Source organism: Dama dama, chromosome 15 (genome assembly GCF_033118175.1).
Source record: "Dama dama isolate Ldn47 chromosome 15, ASM3311817v1, whole genome shotgun sequence".
Lineage (NCBI taxonomy): Eukaryota > Metazoa > Chordata > Mammalia > Artiodactyla > Cervidae > Dama > Dama dama.
In genome coordinates this window covers 65,566,896-65,583,178 of record NC_083695.1, presented here as the reverse complement: position 1 = coordinate 65,583,178, position 16,283 = coordinate 65,566,896, and the positions used below count along the sequence as shown (strand labels likewise).

Genomic DNA, 16,283 nt, shown 5'->3' with positions numbered 1-16,283 from the left:
AAGGGCTATGGGGGTGATGGGGGGGGGGTCTCCTTTGAATGGAGCTAGGTGGGATTCTAGAGGTTCTTGAACTTGTCAATCTAGCTTTCGAGGAGTGCCTAGGCCTTTGCAGGAGATGTAAGGCATCTTTGAGCAGAAGCAAGGGGCCACGGACTAGGCCTGGGCCAGCAGTGAAGGCGTTTGACTCTGGCAACGCTCAACCCGCCTCCCCAGGGGAGGCTGGCCAGGACCAGACCTGGAACCAGATGTACCCCCTGAGGCCTGTCTTTGTGTGAAGCCGCCCAGGACACTGGCTCAAAAGGCTGCTTCCCCAGGGCTAAGTGACTGTGGGCTGCCAAGGTGGGTGGCCCTGAGACCATACCCTTGAGGGGTTGCCCCCTCCTGCTGGGATCTGTGATGCAATGTGCAGATCCCAGAGAACCCTGTTTCTGGGGGAAAGGAGAGGCCTCACCTGTGAGGGTGGACCCCTGAGCCCACCCTTGGGCTTGGATTGACTTGGGATTGATGGCCCAAGTCAATCCCACCACTGCCCTTTAGTCTTGGATATAATTGGAAGTGGCCCACAAGAATCAACAGCTTCAGAGCGCTGTCTGGCGGCCACGCACCACTTGTCTCAAAACTTCCACCAACAACCCTATGAGGCAGGGGCTGTTAAGCCACTTCTGCTTGAAAATGAGGAAATGGGAGGTCCAGGGAGGTTGTGTGACTTATCGAATATCATACAGCTTTGAAAGAACCTGCATCAGGGGAAATCTCCATGATTCACCATAACCTTAAGAGGCCCCAGTGGTAATGGGAGGTTGGAGATCCCAACAGTAGTGGAGGAAAGACCAGATTGGCTATTTTTTTCTTTTTTTTTTTTTGGGCTGTGTGGTTTGAGTGGGTCATGTCTTATAAAGAGTCTTTTGTAAGACTGGGGAAAGTTCACAGTGAAGGTAGATTCAGAGACTTTAAGACAGCTGTAGCATTTTGAATGGTCTGGAAATCTAAATTTGGTTCCTAGCTTAGTCAGTCTGTCATTTTCCTCAGTTGTCAAGTAGAGATAACCTTGACCTGTCTCTCAAGGTTGTGGGAGATGCAAGATATGTGGGTTTGGGAAGATTCCCTGGAGGAGAGAATGGCAACCCACTCCAGTATTCTTGCCTGGAGAATCTCCAAGAACAGAGAAGGCTGGCAGACTACAGTCTATGGGGTCGCAGGGAGTCAAACATGACTGAGGCAACTTAGCACGCACAAGGGAATGGCAGAAATGATATTGTGACTTCTTCAGTTCAGTTCAGTCAGTTCAGTTTGTGTCCGACTCTGCGACCCCATGGACTGCAGCATGCCATGCTTCCCTGTCCATCACCAACTCCTGGAGTTTACTCAAACTCATGTCCATTGAATTGGTGTTGCCATCTAACCATCTCATCCTCTGCCCCTTTGCCTCCTGCCTTCAATCTTTCCCAGCATCAGGGTCTTCTAATTTATGTCAAATCTTTCGTAGCTTAGTCAGCAAAGAATCTGCCTGCAATGCAGGAGACCCAGGTTTGATTCCTGGGTCATGAAGATCCCCTGGAGAAGGAAATGGCAACCCACCCCACTATTCTTGCCTGGGAAATCCCATGGACAGAGGAGCCTGGTGGGCTACAGTCCACAGGTTTGCAAGAGTCAGACACGACTGAGAGACTAAACCACCAAACCACCACCAATTTATGTCAACAAAAACAAGGCAATTTCTTCCTTGCTCACCAAAACTCAGGTAGCCGTGAGCCATCAGGAAAGAAGGAAGACTTCCAACCCTCAGCTCTCTGGTCAACCTCTGCATTCAATACTTCCAGATGAAGTCCTGACATTGTGGAGTACAGACAAGCCACTCTCACTGGACTCTGAATTCCTGTGTATCTATCATGTTTTATTATTTGCTGTATTGTTTTGTTTCTGTGATGTTTTGACATTTGGGACCTTGCAAACCTAGAGAGGGATTGCCCACCTCACCCACACCACCCAGAGTTAGCTAATTTCTAGAGATAGCAGGCATCTTGTCTGTGAGTACATCTTTAATATGCAAACCAACCCATCTTGGTAGAACCTGCTGGAAATCTGCCATCTGTGGTACTGGGGGAAGTTCTTCACAAGGAGCTGCTGCACCTCAAAACTTACTACAGAGCCTCTCAACTCCGGGCCAAGGGAAGCTGCTAGCCACTGTGCACTGCTGGCTGCCATGTGCTGTGGGACACAAGTGATGAAGAAGCCGCCCACGCTGCAGGAGCCCCTGAGCAGGACCTGGCCCTGAAGAGGCCACATGTGCTCCACCTGTGCGGAACTGGAGCGGCCTCAGCCTGAAGGAGCCTGTTGTGAAGAGCGCTCCAGAACCAAGGAGAGAAGCCCTTCCTTCTGGAGTGTCTTGTCGGCTCCCCCTACCGGCAAAGCTGAGCACTGCAGCAGCTGGAAAAGGAGAAACATCTAATAGACTCACTTAGCACAGAGGTAACTGGTGCAATACATAGGCAGTTCCGAACGTATTTAGGGACTCAACTTCCATATGTCTACATCTGGACTTTCATATAATGATAAAACAGTTCCATATGTCCACTTAATGCATTACAGCTATCTTTCTTACAAGTGAGCAATTCTCATCTCTTTCCAAAACCAGGAGATACAGTCTCAACTAAATACTTCTCCGATTTTGTAGTAGTTCGGAAAATATAGTGTTACATAAGGACTAAATTGTAACATTAACTTCCAACAACTTACTTATAAAATGAAAACAAAAAGAGGAAGAAAAAATGTCAGTATACACAAAGATACCATGTATACAAGAGGGAAGATATGTAAAACTGCTACAGTCCTTGTCTTTGTAATCAGCCACATGGCTTTTTCAGAAAGCATTAGTGATTTCCCAACTGCATTGCTCCTTCTACATTTATTAGCTGGCATCCCACTATAAGAAAGAACTTTCTCTTCTCCTCTGTTTACTTACTTAATAGTTATATTACTATAAACATATATTCTTATTTTGCTCATTGGGTTATAATCTGTTACTGTCCTATTTTATTTTGATGTTCCACATTTGGCTAATGGGAGCCCTTACAATCTGACTCCTAGTCCTTTTGACACATCCCGATCATTCTGTGAGTACTTCCTTATTTTCTTGCACAAGATGTTCTAGCGTCATCTTGAAGTTTCTCAGTCCCAGAGGTAAAATTAATCATTTATCCAAGGAACCCTTTGTGGAGAGTGGTATTGAGAAATCAATAACTGGTGCTAAGTGTGCTTGTTCCTCTTCGAGTGTCATTGCTTCTAGGCCTTTTCAGCAGACAGATGGGAAATGTGTATGTTTGTGTATGTTCGTGGTTATATATGTGTACACATATACACATGTACACATATAAACACATTTATAGCTATATTTATTCTGTATCTACTTATCTATATTTTATTATTATTTCTCTATGTGGCTGTTCTGGGTCTTAATTGTGGCACACAGGATCTTTGATCTTTAGTTGTGGCATGCGGGATCTAGTTCCCTGATCAGAGATTGAACCTGGGTCTCCTACATGGGAGTGTGAAGTCTCAGCCACTGAACCACCAGGGAAGTCCTGGATGACATGAATTTGAGCAAGCTCTGGATGCTGGTGATGGACAGGGAGGCCTGATGTGCTGCAGTCCATGGAGTCACAAAGAGTCAGACACAACTGAGCGACTGAACTGAAATGATGGACTGAATTGTGTCCAAAATTCATATGCTGAAGCTCTAACCTGTGACTGTGTTTAGAGTAATGAATTCATTAAGGTTAAATGGGAGCATCCATAAGAGTGGAGTCTGATCTGATAAGATTAGTGTCCTTATAAGAAGAAACATCAGAGAGCCATCTTTCTCTTTCTCACCACCATGTGAGGACACAGTGAGCCGGCACCGTCTGCAAGTCAGGAAGAGAGCTCTCACCAGAAACTGAGTCAGCCAGAACCTTGATCCTGGACTTCTCAGCCTCCAGAATTGTGAGAAAATAAACTTCTGTTGTTAAGTCACCCAGAGACTGTGGTATTTTGTTTTGGCCTCCCAAGCAGACTAATACAATACTGACCTTGAATGTTAAATTAACATGAGTGGTGTATTTTTAAAAAAGATGTTTCTATAATGCACCATTTGCCTGTAGGACTTTGTTATTTTCAGTCTGTTCAGATTGTTAGTTCAGAGAAGAAAGTTGTAGTAAGTTGCTTCATGTAATGCCCTAAGCAGAAGGGCATTTTTTTTTAAAGTTTAAAATGACCAGTTCATTTATCAAGAAAAATGGAGTTGACGCAAGAGTCACACTGTTGCTTGTCAGCTGAGTGTGGAAATTCTCTCTGCTCGCTCCAGAACAGAACATTCAGCAACAACAAACCCATGGGAATAAGCCTCAACCCCACTTGGGGACCATTTGTGACTGTACAGCTGCTGGAACAACTGCAGGATAGAAGAGGGTAGATGTTGAATGCTGCTTTAGTTATCTGTAGCAAGGTTTAGATTAAGCACTGTGCCTATAGCACTCACCTCATCCTCACAGCAATGCTCAGAGGTGGGTATTAATATAATGATTCCCATTTTATAGATGAGAAAAATAGAGAAGCAGAGAAGTTAAGCTATTTGCCTAAGGTTAAGCAGCTAGAATCCCTTTCCTAGACTCTATTCCCCTAAAAATGAGCACCTTGCTGAGCCATATTGGAGCACAGGGCAAAAGGGAAAATGTGCATCCCTAGATGCAATTATCAAAACATCTTTCCATATTTTGAACCAAATGAAAAAAGTGGATTAAAGCTCTATGATTTAAAAACACAAGCACATATAAATCTCTGTGTTGCCAATCTATTCCGACACTATTGTCAACACTCATAAATCCAATTGGCAGGGGACACAGTGGTGACCTGCCTGGGAACTGCGGGCTGACTGGAAATGACTGTTCTCAATGGACAATGAGGCAGGGTCATAAAACAAACAACACGTCTTTACGTTGTGCTATGCTAAGTAGCTTTAGTCGTGTCTGACTCTGTGACGGCATGGGCTATGGCCCCCCAGGCTCCTCTGCCCATGGCATTCTCCAGGCAAAAGTACTGGTGTGGGTTGCCATCAAATGTCGATATTTTATTCATCATAGATATTTTGCATTAATTTTTAAAGATATCACATTAAAATTTTTATCTCAGTTATGGCATTGCTTGGTGCCCCTCAAATATTTCTCCCAAGGAGATTCTACCCAGTTAAGATTGTCTCACCTTAATCTGAACCCTGGTAAAACCAGGTGTTAGTCTGAATTACCCAGGACTCCATTCCCCAGAGTAGTAGTCATTCTTTCTTTCTTTAAACAGAGCCCTGTTGGGAAGTGGATACCAGAGGCATTCTGTGGATCCCAGATGTCCCACTCTTGCATGCCCACATGATTATGGAAGTGCCTCATCTTCTCAGCAGAAATACTGAATCATAAAGCTGCAATAATGGAAACTGTTCCATTGTATGGTAAGCACACAATGGTCACATGCCTGCAAAGATGTTTGGAGACACCAGATATTCTCCACCCAGCCTTAGTCACAACTGACCCAGAAACCACAAGCTCCTAATTCCTATCCTGGTACGCTCATCAGAGCTCATGGCATCAGAGTTCCTAGGCTCTTCAAGCACTAATATGCCAAGAGTTTGGCCTTCCTGTTGCTAAGAATGGGGTAGAAGGAGCTCCTGGTTCAGAAGCCCAGCCTCTTGGTTTAAATGTCTGCACAGTACCATCCTCAGCCAAGCAGTTGACTGAAAGGTTTTCCAATACTTTCTATTGAAGATGAACATTGCTGATTTCTTTGTTCTTTTCAATATTTCCACAGGGCTTCAGGGACAACAAAGAGAAACCACTGTTAAAACCCATTAAACTACAACAAAGCAATTGCCAATGTTTGTGTGCAGAGAGGAATTGGAGACCATGGAATGAGGAAGAACAGCTCCCAAATATACCCTCCACCTAGCCAAAGGGGACCCACAGTCCCATGTGCTGGCTCTTATTCTTCCCCCCTTGCAACTCACAGAAAAGAACTCAGATGACTACAAAGGTCAGCTCTGAAGTGAAAAAGAAGTCAGGGAGACCCAGCTGCCTACTCCCAGGCTCCCTTTGTGACCATTTTTGAACAAGTGCACAAATAACTTGTCTTCCAGTGAAGCAAACAAGTACTGATCAAGGGCCTACTGGACACCCTACATCCACTCCTGCCCTTCCAACCCAAGTTTCAAGCTGTAGTCAAAGTGAATTTCTATAAACACAAATTTGTCATGAGGATGAAATGAGTTAATATTTGTAAAGTCTGGCTGGCATTGCTGGCACATTGTAAGTGCTATAAAGTGTCTATTAAATAAACACATACAGTGCTATTCCCCACCTCTCTCTCTCTCTCTTGCTGACCTTACTCCAGGCCTCAATTCAAGACTTCCTCAATCAAGTTACCTCCTGGCCTTAGCCTTATCATGTGCCCTCCTCTTTTCCCAGCTCCACGCCTCTTCATCTGTTCAATCTCAATGCCTCCTTCACAGAAAAATATTATTCTGCCTTCTAGGACCTCCCCAAGGGAGCTTTGGTTCCTTCATAATGTTTATCACAACTGTAATTCACAAGTAAATGCTTTCAGTTTTTTAATATTTTGCTAAGCTGTAAATTCCCCGATTTCAAGATTAGAACCCACGACATTCCGGCTTTGAAACCAAAGGTCTGACTACCGCACTGACTGCCCCTTCCTCTCCCTCAAAGCTGGAGCCAGAAGACAAGTGGAGTAGAGTTCAAGGAGCTGCAAGTCTGTTTGCAGAGGACCACACGCAGCAGCAAGGAACGCGGCGCCGCGCGCACAGGCCTCGGGTCTAGAGCAGGGGGGCATCCGTCACGTGTACCCGGCAGGGCCAGCGGTCGCCGCACCCCGGGGCAGGAATGCGGCCCCGCCCCCACTCCGGAGCCAGCAAAACCGCGCTCTCCTGGAGGACTGACGTCAATGACGGGGGCACCTCCGGGCGCCGCGCGAGGGTGGCCGTAGGCGGAGGGAAAGGGCTGGGAGGGCACGCCCCTCGCTGTTGCTCCGCCGCTAATTGGACCTGGGGCCCTTTCGCACTCTGATTTCGAGGCCATTGGAGAGAAGGGGGCGGAGCCGGGACACGCCCCTCGCCTCTTTACGGCCGCCGATTGGCTCACTGTGTCTCCGCGTTCGATTTTGGAAGGCTCGCCGGGAGCTCTCACCTAGGCTCGGCTGAGGATTGGCTGTTCCGGGGCTGGGGAGCGCTTTCTCCGGGGAGCCGCGGCTGCGACCGAGGTGGCCCGCCTCGGGAGGCCAGGTACGTAGGTCGGCAGCCAAGCTTTTGCTGCGGTGGAGGCGGGTGGGAGGGCTGTCAGAGCAGAGGTGTCGCTGAGACCCGAACTCCCAGGTCCAGTTAGGGCCCGTCATGCGAAGCGGCCACGTCTAAGACTCAGGGGCAGACCCGTTCCGGTGGTGTCGTCGTGTGACCTCGGCCAGGATACCCCCTCCCAAGGTCTTGTCCTGTTGATGAACGCCGTCTGGTCCTTGAGAGCACCATCGCGGCAGGAAGCCCAGAGCTGCGCCCGCACTTTAAAAAGCGTTGAAAGGGGTTGGAGTGGGCGCATCTTAACTGACCCCATCCCGATTTGAGGTCTATCGACTCTGCGCTCCTGCGTAGTGAGTAATCGCTCTAACTCCCCACGGGACCATGGAGTGCTGAGGGCACAGTCACACAGTCTTGGGAGACCTGCCTTTCCATCCCTGCATCTTCCAAAACCTGCAGAAGCAGATAGCAGGTTTCAAAGCCTCCTGGGTCCTTCCTCCCTGTGAAGACTTCCTCAGCCATCTGGCAGGAACAAAAATAGCAGTGGTTGAGAGTATGGGCGCTGGGATCAGACTAGGGTTCCTAGCCTAGTCTCATCACCTACCCATCTGTGTGACTTTGGGAAGTTACCAAACCTTTCTGGGCTCAGCTTTCTCATCTGTAAAATGGGTGTAACAACGATAGTTGCCTCCTCATAGGGGTGTTGTGAGGATTAAAGATATTACTTCTCAGTAAGTGCTGTTCTGCACTTGACAGGGAGCAAGCTTGACAGGGAGCCTCTACTGCAGGTATGATTTAAAAGTCCACAGATGAACCTATCTCCCTTTACTCTCTTCTCCCAAGAGTGAAGGCCCTTTCTGAGGGAATTTCATGACAGTAGTGAGAATGGAAATGGCAGTGATTCTTTAGTCCCTGGTGGCTGAATAGCCTGCCTCCCTCCCATCAGCTTCCCTGGCAGCTCAGTGGTAAAAGAATCTGCCTGCCAATGCAGGAGACACAAGTTTGGTCCCTGGGTCAGGGGTATCCCCTGGAGAAGGGAATGGCAACCCACTCCACTATTCTTGCCTGGGAAATCCCATGGACAGAGAAGCCTGCCGGGCTACAGTCCATGGGGTCACAAAAGAGTTGGACACGACTTAGCGATGAAACAACAGCAATAACAACTCTCTTCATTCATTCATGATGTAATGTGCTGGGATAGATCCTTGGCATACTAAAAAAGTATTAATCTCCCTATCCCTTAAGGGTTATTTATCCTCACCATTTGGATAATGAGCAGATTGAGGCAGGGGAAAACCAAGGCCTGCCAATGTACCCAGTTATCAAAGGCAGAGCCAGAATTCAGGGTTCTGGGACTCTAGGAAAGAGTTATTCCTAGATCTAGCAGTTTATTTTCAGGTCATATCTGAGAATTAACCTGGGGAAAGGGTCCATTTCCTTTCTCTACCTTCTGGGACACAGAATTGTACACCAACCTGTGTCTAGTTCTCTACTGGCTGAGCTAGGCCCTGTGGGAGGCAGGACTCACATAGCCATTTGGACTGAGCCTTCTACTTGAAGGAGTCACTGATTTTGGCTGCTGTCCAGTGGGCAGGGAAACAGGCCAAGGCTACAAGTGTTGATATGGGCCTTGGGCCAGAGCCTCCAGGTTTTTTTTTCTTTTTCTAAGAGGCCGTTGGCCTCCGGTTACAGATTATCATCATCACCAGTGCTATCTGAAGGGGGTGAGCTGAGCAAGTGAGGGCTCAGTTGCCGCCCAGGTCATACGAGTGTGTTGTGCCTGTCATAGTTCCCTGCACCTCCCCGAGACCACAGTGTGAAAAGCTGTCTGAACTGAGCTTCATACATTACAAAGAGCGCTCAGTTGGACACCATATTTGTATACTGCAAATTCAGTGCATGGTGAGTCACTTTTTAAATATATTTCTTTGTTGGAGCTCAGCAGTTCCTTTATTGCCTGTTTCAAAACAAGTTGAACTTCAATTTCAACATTTGATATTTACTTTGGGAGTTCATTTTTAAGCTAGTTTGGATCAAATTGAAGGATTTCACAATTAGTCTTTACTCATTAGCTCACAGATCCATGCCTATCTTTTATGTCAGCTCTAAAATGAAAGATCCATTTATAATCTTTTAATAGCCCCATGGTTTCATTTCCCAGTTTAAACAAGTGCCATTGTTCAAGTACACACTGACTTCCCTGGATTCAGGTCTTGTCCAGGAAATCAGTGGGAAAGTAACACATTGAATGAGACAGGAAATTTTTTCCTGATAGTAAATTTTCTCTTGAATCGTCTGATTCAGCTTTCTCAAAGTTTACCATCTAATCCTACTTGAAATCCACTGGTTTTTATTCCCAGCCTCACTCTGCTGTTTGAATTTCAGGGGGGAAGGCCAAGCCAGGAGTGAGGGACCTCAAAACCTGGAGTTGCCAAGGCCTCCCCGAGGTTCACGAGGATATGGTTGAGGCTTGGGGGCTCAGACTTACCCACATGGTTCCTTGTTGGTTTGTTTGTAACTCTGTAACTGACTGCTGGAGGCAGGGCCTTGCAGCCCTGGCAGAGGTAGGTGGCTGGACCATCTGGAAAGTCAGGCTCTGAGCCATTTCCTCCCTGAGACAGCGCTGCTATTTGATCCTATGGCCTGTCTCTCTGAAGGGCGGGTGAGACTGCCTGAGTCTCAGAGCAGGACTATCAGCCCTTCTCCCACCGCCCAGATCAGCCTAGGAGCCTGCTCTGGGCTTGGCCATAGCCAGCCTAGGTCACTAGAATGCTTTCGAGCAGTGAGTTCTCTTTCTTCTACCAGACCCTAACCCCACAGCAGCACAACAGCGTCTGGCCTCCAAGGAAGACTACGGAGGGCAGAAAAGGGGAGTTCCCTGGCACCTAACTATACAGACCTGTCCACACATGTTGCTTCTGGGCCCTGGCAGACAAGCTAACTCATCTCCACTTCCGTGTGGACCTAGCCTTGCCATGAAATCATTGACTCTCAACACCAGCACACGCCCCGGAGACTGTAAGAATAAACCCTTCCTTTCAGCTCTAAGGAAGACAGGCCCACAGAGGCCATGTGAAGTGACTGAGGTCTCAGCCAGTGAGTGGCAGCACTCGGGCTCAAAGCTAGTCCTCTGACTCAGAAGCCAGAGCTCTGTGCAATTCCAGGTTTCTTCTGTGGAGGCTGGGGCTCTTCCCCTTCAGAGTGCCATGGGTTCACGGCTTCAAGGCTGGGGCAGCCTGTCACCCTGTAAACAGCTTTGGCGCTACTGAAGATTAAAACAAATTCCACACCCCAACTCTTGCCTGGCGTGTGGGACATTCATCCTTCTTCCCTTTCTACTGGTTGAGTTTTCCCCTACATAAATTAGAAAAGAATAGTGAAAAAGTCTTCACAGAAATAATGGGAAGAAATGTGCTTTGAGCTGCCAGGCTGTGAGGGCAACTTGGTGATTCAAAACCTCGGGCCGCGGTCACTTAGCCTAGGCCTCACCTGAGGCTAGGGCTCAGGGTTATGTATTTCAGTTCCTCTTTAGTCCCCTGTGAATGGCAATGAGGTTAACAGTGCCTGATTCCTAACAATTTGAGGATGAAATGATATCATGCACGTTGTTGATTCAGAATAAACACCCCCGGCGTGCGTGCTTAGTCGCTTCAGTCATGTCCGACACTTTGCCACCCTTTGGACTTGTAACCCACCAGGCTCCTCTGTCCATGGGATTCTCCAAGCAAGATTACTGGCATGGGTTTCCATGCCCTCCTCCAGGGGATCTCCCTGACCCAAGGATCGAACCTGTATCTCTTATGTCTCCTGCACTGGCAGGCGGTTTCTTTACCACTAGTGCCACCTGGAAAGACAAACACCACATAGTAGTTAGCTTTTATTTCTCTTTATCAGCCTGAAAGTGTGACTTGGTGACTGTTGTTTTCTGGTCACAGTATATTTATATCATCCAGCTCTGGAGGTTTAATTACCACACATATTAGGTCTTAACTGGTTTCCCATAATTGTGCTTACAGAGAGGCAGATTTTTAAATTCCAGATAAAAAGCACAATTTTTTTTTTTGAAATTAATTTATCTGAAAGTCTTCTGCAGGTTTATTTTAGCTACTAAATCTTTTCAAAAGAGAGAGCAGTTTATGATAGAAACTGGGACAGGGTGAGTGTAGAAATTATTACAAAGAGGGTGGCTACTGAGGTGAGGAGGAGGGAAGGCCAGGGCAAGGGGGTGTGGGGAACAGTCATATCTGAGGAGTCTGAATGGGAGGGAGAGATGGCTCAAATTCTCAAGAGTATCAAAGGCAGGTGAGAGTAAATGTTACGTCTGCAGGTGGATAAGTTGAGGATAGGAAGCTGGTAATGCTCTTATTTATATGATTCTGATATTTTTTACTTTTTACAGTTGAGTATGTACATTTTTTATTTAAATTTATTTCAAATTTGATTTCTCCTTTTTAAGCTGGCTGCTGGTTGACAGATATCTCTGTAATTAACTGTGTAGTGGGGTCTGACTTAGCAACCAAGCCTTCCTCATTAGGCTCAGGACTGTGCAGGGAGAAGGGAGCACAGGCAAGGCCTTCAGTTGGCTCAGGCCAGACTGCTCAGAGGAAAAGGAGGGTCCACATTACACCCCTGACCTAAGTGAAAAAGTCCAGAAGGCCAAGAAGAGGGCGTTTGCATTTATTTAGCTCTCACTGGAGACCTGATACACACTAGACCCATTTAATCCTTACAATAATCCTGAGAAGTGGTTATTAGCCCCATTTTCTAGTTGAGCAAACAGGCCCAGAGAGATTGAGTAACTTGCCTAAGGTCACAGCCAGGAAGAGCTTGGGTGTGTTAGTTGTTCAGTCGTGTCCGACTCTTTGCAACCCATGGACTGTAGCCTGCCAGGCTCCTCTGTCCATGGAATTCTCCAGGCAAGAATACTGGAGTGGGTTGCCATTACCTTCTCCAGGGGATCTTCCCGACCCAAGGATTGAACCCTGGTTTCCCGCACTGTGGGCAGATTCTTTACCATCTGAGCTAACTGGGAAGCCCGGCACAGCTAGGACTCAGAGCCAGTTCTATATAAGGCCAAGTCTTTGCTCTTCCTGGTCTCCAGTCTATTTTCCAGTCCCATAGCCATTTCAGGCTGTAGTGAAGACAAGGATAAGGTGGGTAAGCCTCTTATCCCTTTACCATTCAGGGAAAACTACATAGAACTCAGATAATTCCGTTTTCATTTCTTGCATATGGGGTGGGGTGTGGCACTGACCCGAGCCTAACTTTTATTGAACTTATCATAGATTTCAGCCTCTGCACTGAGAGGATATTTCAATCCTGTAGCCCCTTCTTCTGCCCCTACCTTTCTCTCTGTGGTTCTTTGGACTGTGGTTAGATCTGATTGGTCTATTTCATGCTGTTTAACTAAATTATATGGACTTGTTTAACTAAATTATAAGGGGGGGGGGGGCGCTCATCCCGCCCCCCACCCAGGAGCTTGAAAATAGAAGACAGGCTGCTATTCTCAGTGTTACAGATGGAAAAGCAGACTGGTGGGACATCTTGCATGGTCTTAATGCTTTCTGTGTCTTCACTCGGTCCTCACAGCAACTCTAAGTAGTAGGTACTTGTATGACTGATTAAGTTTACACGGGAGGCAGTGGACACGAGGAGGGTCACCTAGCCAGTCAGTAGTAGAGGCGGCCAGAAGCTGGATTCCTGCCTGTGAAGCCCAAGGCCACAGCCCCTCTCTTGCCTCTGTGCCATAGAGCTGGGGTCTCAGGATCAGAATATTCTTCTTCAGTTTCTTCACCTGTGACATGAGGAGGTTAAAAAGTATCTACCTCCTAGGATAGTTGTGCTTGTCCATGATTCAATGATGTTATGTGAGTACAGCTGTTACGGGGGTACCTGCGACCTGAGTGCTTAAGACATTTCAGCTGCTGCTGCTACGGGTGTTATCACTCAGGCCTGGGGTCTGTGTGGACTCTGGAGCCAGAGAGACTTGGCCTCTGCTTCTGGCTATGCACTTACACATGGCTTTGTGCCCATGAGAAAGTCATTTAACATCTGAGGTGTGCATCTTCATCTCTAAAGTGGAGACATACAATCCTCACCTTCTGTGACCCGTAAGTTAATACATAGGTCAGGCACGTAAACACTGTCAAGTCTGACTATCGTTATTATTTCCCCAAGGTGTCCTGGGAAATCAGTGATTTTAAGTCAAGACTTACTCCATTTCAGCTACCGGAGAACAGAAACACCAGAAGCCCTTGTGTTGGTCAAGACTCCCAGGCTTGGGAAGGGCCCACTGAGCTGCTGACGTCCCTCCCTGCTCCTTCCTCAGCACCCAGGATGGGTACCCCTGCCTCTGTGGTCAGCGAGCCACCCCCCTGGCGAGCCCCCCCGGAGGCCCGGGGCCGCAAGCAGGCCGCGGCCAACATCTTCCAGGATGCCGAGCTGCTGCAGATCCAGGGCCTGTTTCAGCGCAGTGGGGACCAGCTGGCCAAGGAACGGGCACAGATCGTCTGGGAGTATGCAGGGGACCATCGTGTGGCCGAGGCCTTGAAGAGGTTGCGCAGGAAGAGGCCCCCTCGGCAGAAGCCCCTGGGCCCCTCGGTACACCACTGCAGCCGGCTCAGGTAGGCCATGGAGCATGACAGGCCCGCTCCTCCATTTTCCCGCTGGTGTGGCCTGGAGCCACTAACCTGGCCTCCCTGTGAAGTACCTGCCATTGGGGTTGTTGCCAGGCCTACACAGTGCCTACCGTGGGGTCGGCACTTAGAGACTGTCACTGCTGGAGTCACCTAGGACCCTGTGAACTCCCGTGGGAAGGGGTGCCTGTGGGTCCACCCGGTGCCACATTTCACAGTGATTCTGAACCAGGAGCGAGGGAGGGACTGTGGTTTGGAAGGGAAAAAAAAAAAATCCTGTTTACCTGTTGTTGAACAGGTAACATTCAAAAGTAAGCTGGGTGATAACCTGAGCTGTGGGACTGCTGAGAACATAGCATAGAAGGGTGCCATAGAGGCATCAAAGGTTAAAAACTACGGAGAAACTTCACCTGAAATTTACCCCAGTCCTTCACCACTTTGTTTAGGTTGCTGCCCACTCAGGAACAGCAAGCCCCCAAGAGACCAAGCTGAACCACAGAGGTGGCCTAAGCTGTCACTCTGTGTTACGCTCTGGGCCCACAGTCAGAACATCAGAGCTGAACAGGCCTTCAGAGGTCATCCGGGCCAGGGCAGCAGATCAGCTTTGTTGCTCCTATGAATTTCAGTTGATAAGTAATCCCTGCTGGAATCATCTTAAGAAGGCTACTTGCCCTCTGGTCTTATATCAGGACAGGATGAGGAGGGTGGAGAAACACAGAGTGTCACACCCCCTGATCTAGTCCAACTCCCCTTACAGAAAAGCAGTCTGAAAGCTTTGCCTTGTCAGGCAACCCTCTGGGGGCAGAGATGAGACCAGAGCCCTGGTCTCATTTGGCTCTGAACAGTGTGCTTTAATAGTTCATTATGACCAAAATCTCTTCAGCCCGTTCTGTCTTCCCCATTGATGTTGGCTTAACATGACTGTTCCCGCAGAACTGCAGAGCGCTGTGCTCCACCAGCCGAACCACAAAGCAGCGCCACGGACCCGGCTTCCAGGGAGCAGCATGTGAACTCTAGGAGGACCAGTGCCCGGATCCGCCGGAACTGGAGGAAGCCAGGACCCACAAGCTACCTCCATCAGATCAGACACTGAGCCGGGGAACAGGCAGGGGCCGGCTGTATCTTCCCCAGGTTTCACAGAGACTTTTGCCAAAGGGCTGGGGAAGGCAAAAAAGAAAGAGACAGCCTCACTGCTGCCACTGGCCTGCTTGGGGCAAAACAGGCCCGGAGGCTTCCACTGAGCTGTTATAGGCGACCCACTCCTCACCAGACTGAGGAAAACAGTGCCTCAGCCCTTCTCAGTTTAACACTATGCCTGGGCTGCAGGATAGTTCCCTGGGAGTCAAGCGACAGGCACTCTGACGCAGCATCCCACTACTCCTGCTACAACTGTGGCCCATGGTCCAGCAGCTCGTCCCACACCCCTGCCCCTTCAGGCCAACACAGGAAAAACGTAGTTCAAGTGTCAAAATAAAACCATGTGCATCGAGAGTTATGTGAGTCTGTCACACAAGGGGAAGATCTGGAAATGGACACTCTGGAGCCGGGGGTGAGGCTCGGGTTCACTGCAGGGAGGGGGCAGTTCCCAGGAAGGAGAAAATAGGGCTGGCTTCCTGGTCCAAGGAGAGGAGAAGGGTCTTTGGCCCGTCACCAGCTCCTATTACAATCAGAGCTGCGTAGTGGACAGCGGGCCCTGGGTGGGATGAGTACAGTCAACTCAGTGGGTAACTAGCTCCTCAGCTGCCCTCTTTACCCCTGTGGGCAACAATCATGCCTTTTGCGTTACTGAAGTCTCCTGAAAACCCGTGAGGTGAGGAATTCTGACTGCTGTTCTGGCTTTGGCTCAAAAGAAGCCATTAGCATTTAGCTTCCCTCACACCCCTCCTATCTGCTTGATTATCCTCACTTATCGGAGCCAGGGTTCAAATCGCTCCAGGTGGACAGGGATGCACACACAGAGCAGGGCTGCCCTCTTGTGGCCAAGAAGAAAAGCCAGTCCACATTCCTTCTCCCAACCCCTTGGGGAAAGATGATTTTGGAATTTAGAATTATTTCAGCTTTTAGAAAGTAGACATTGCAAAAACTGTAAAACCCCTATCGAAGGAACATCTCAAAACAAAACACTAATATTTCTGCAAGAAATATTCATAGTAAGAAAGATATATGATGATTATAAACAGCTTTGCATCAATCAATGTAGGTTCAGGTCAGGTGTTGATGTCAAACGGGATAAAACCATATTTTGGGAAATGAGAACCTGTACCTTCCTCTACTAGAGGAAAATATATTCAAGAGCCATTATCTCAGCAATTCCATGGCAACACAGG

General features: G+C 48.2%; 1 protein-coding gene across 3 annotated transcripts; it reads left to right on the top strand.

Moving 5' to 3' along the window:
* The first annotated feature begins 7,163 nt into the window (after positions 1–7,163).
* On the top strand, positions 7,164–15,447 carry AVPI1 (arginine vasopressin induced 1). Of its 3 annotated transcripts, none has more exons than XM_061162318.1 (3): positions 7,164–7,315; positions 13,547–13,944; positions 14,890–15,447. In XM_061162318.1, the coding sequence occupies exons 2-3, from the start codon at positions 13,658–13,660 to the stop codon at positions 15,047–15,049; spliced, it is 447 nt and encodes a 148-aa protein (XP_061018301.1). In that variant the 5' UTR covers positions 7,164–7,315; positions 13,547–13,657; the 3' UTR covers positions 15,050–15,447. The 3 variants fall into 3 exon arrangements, with proteins under 3 accessions (XP_061018301.1, XP_061018300.1, XP_061018303.1); XM_061162317.1 differs by having other exon boundaries at positions 13,499–13,944; XM_061162320.1 differs by having other exon boundaries at positions 7,172–7,315; positions 13,650–13,944.
* Positions 15,448–16,283: the final 836 nt, after the last annotated feature.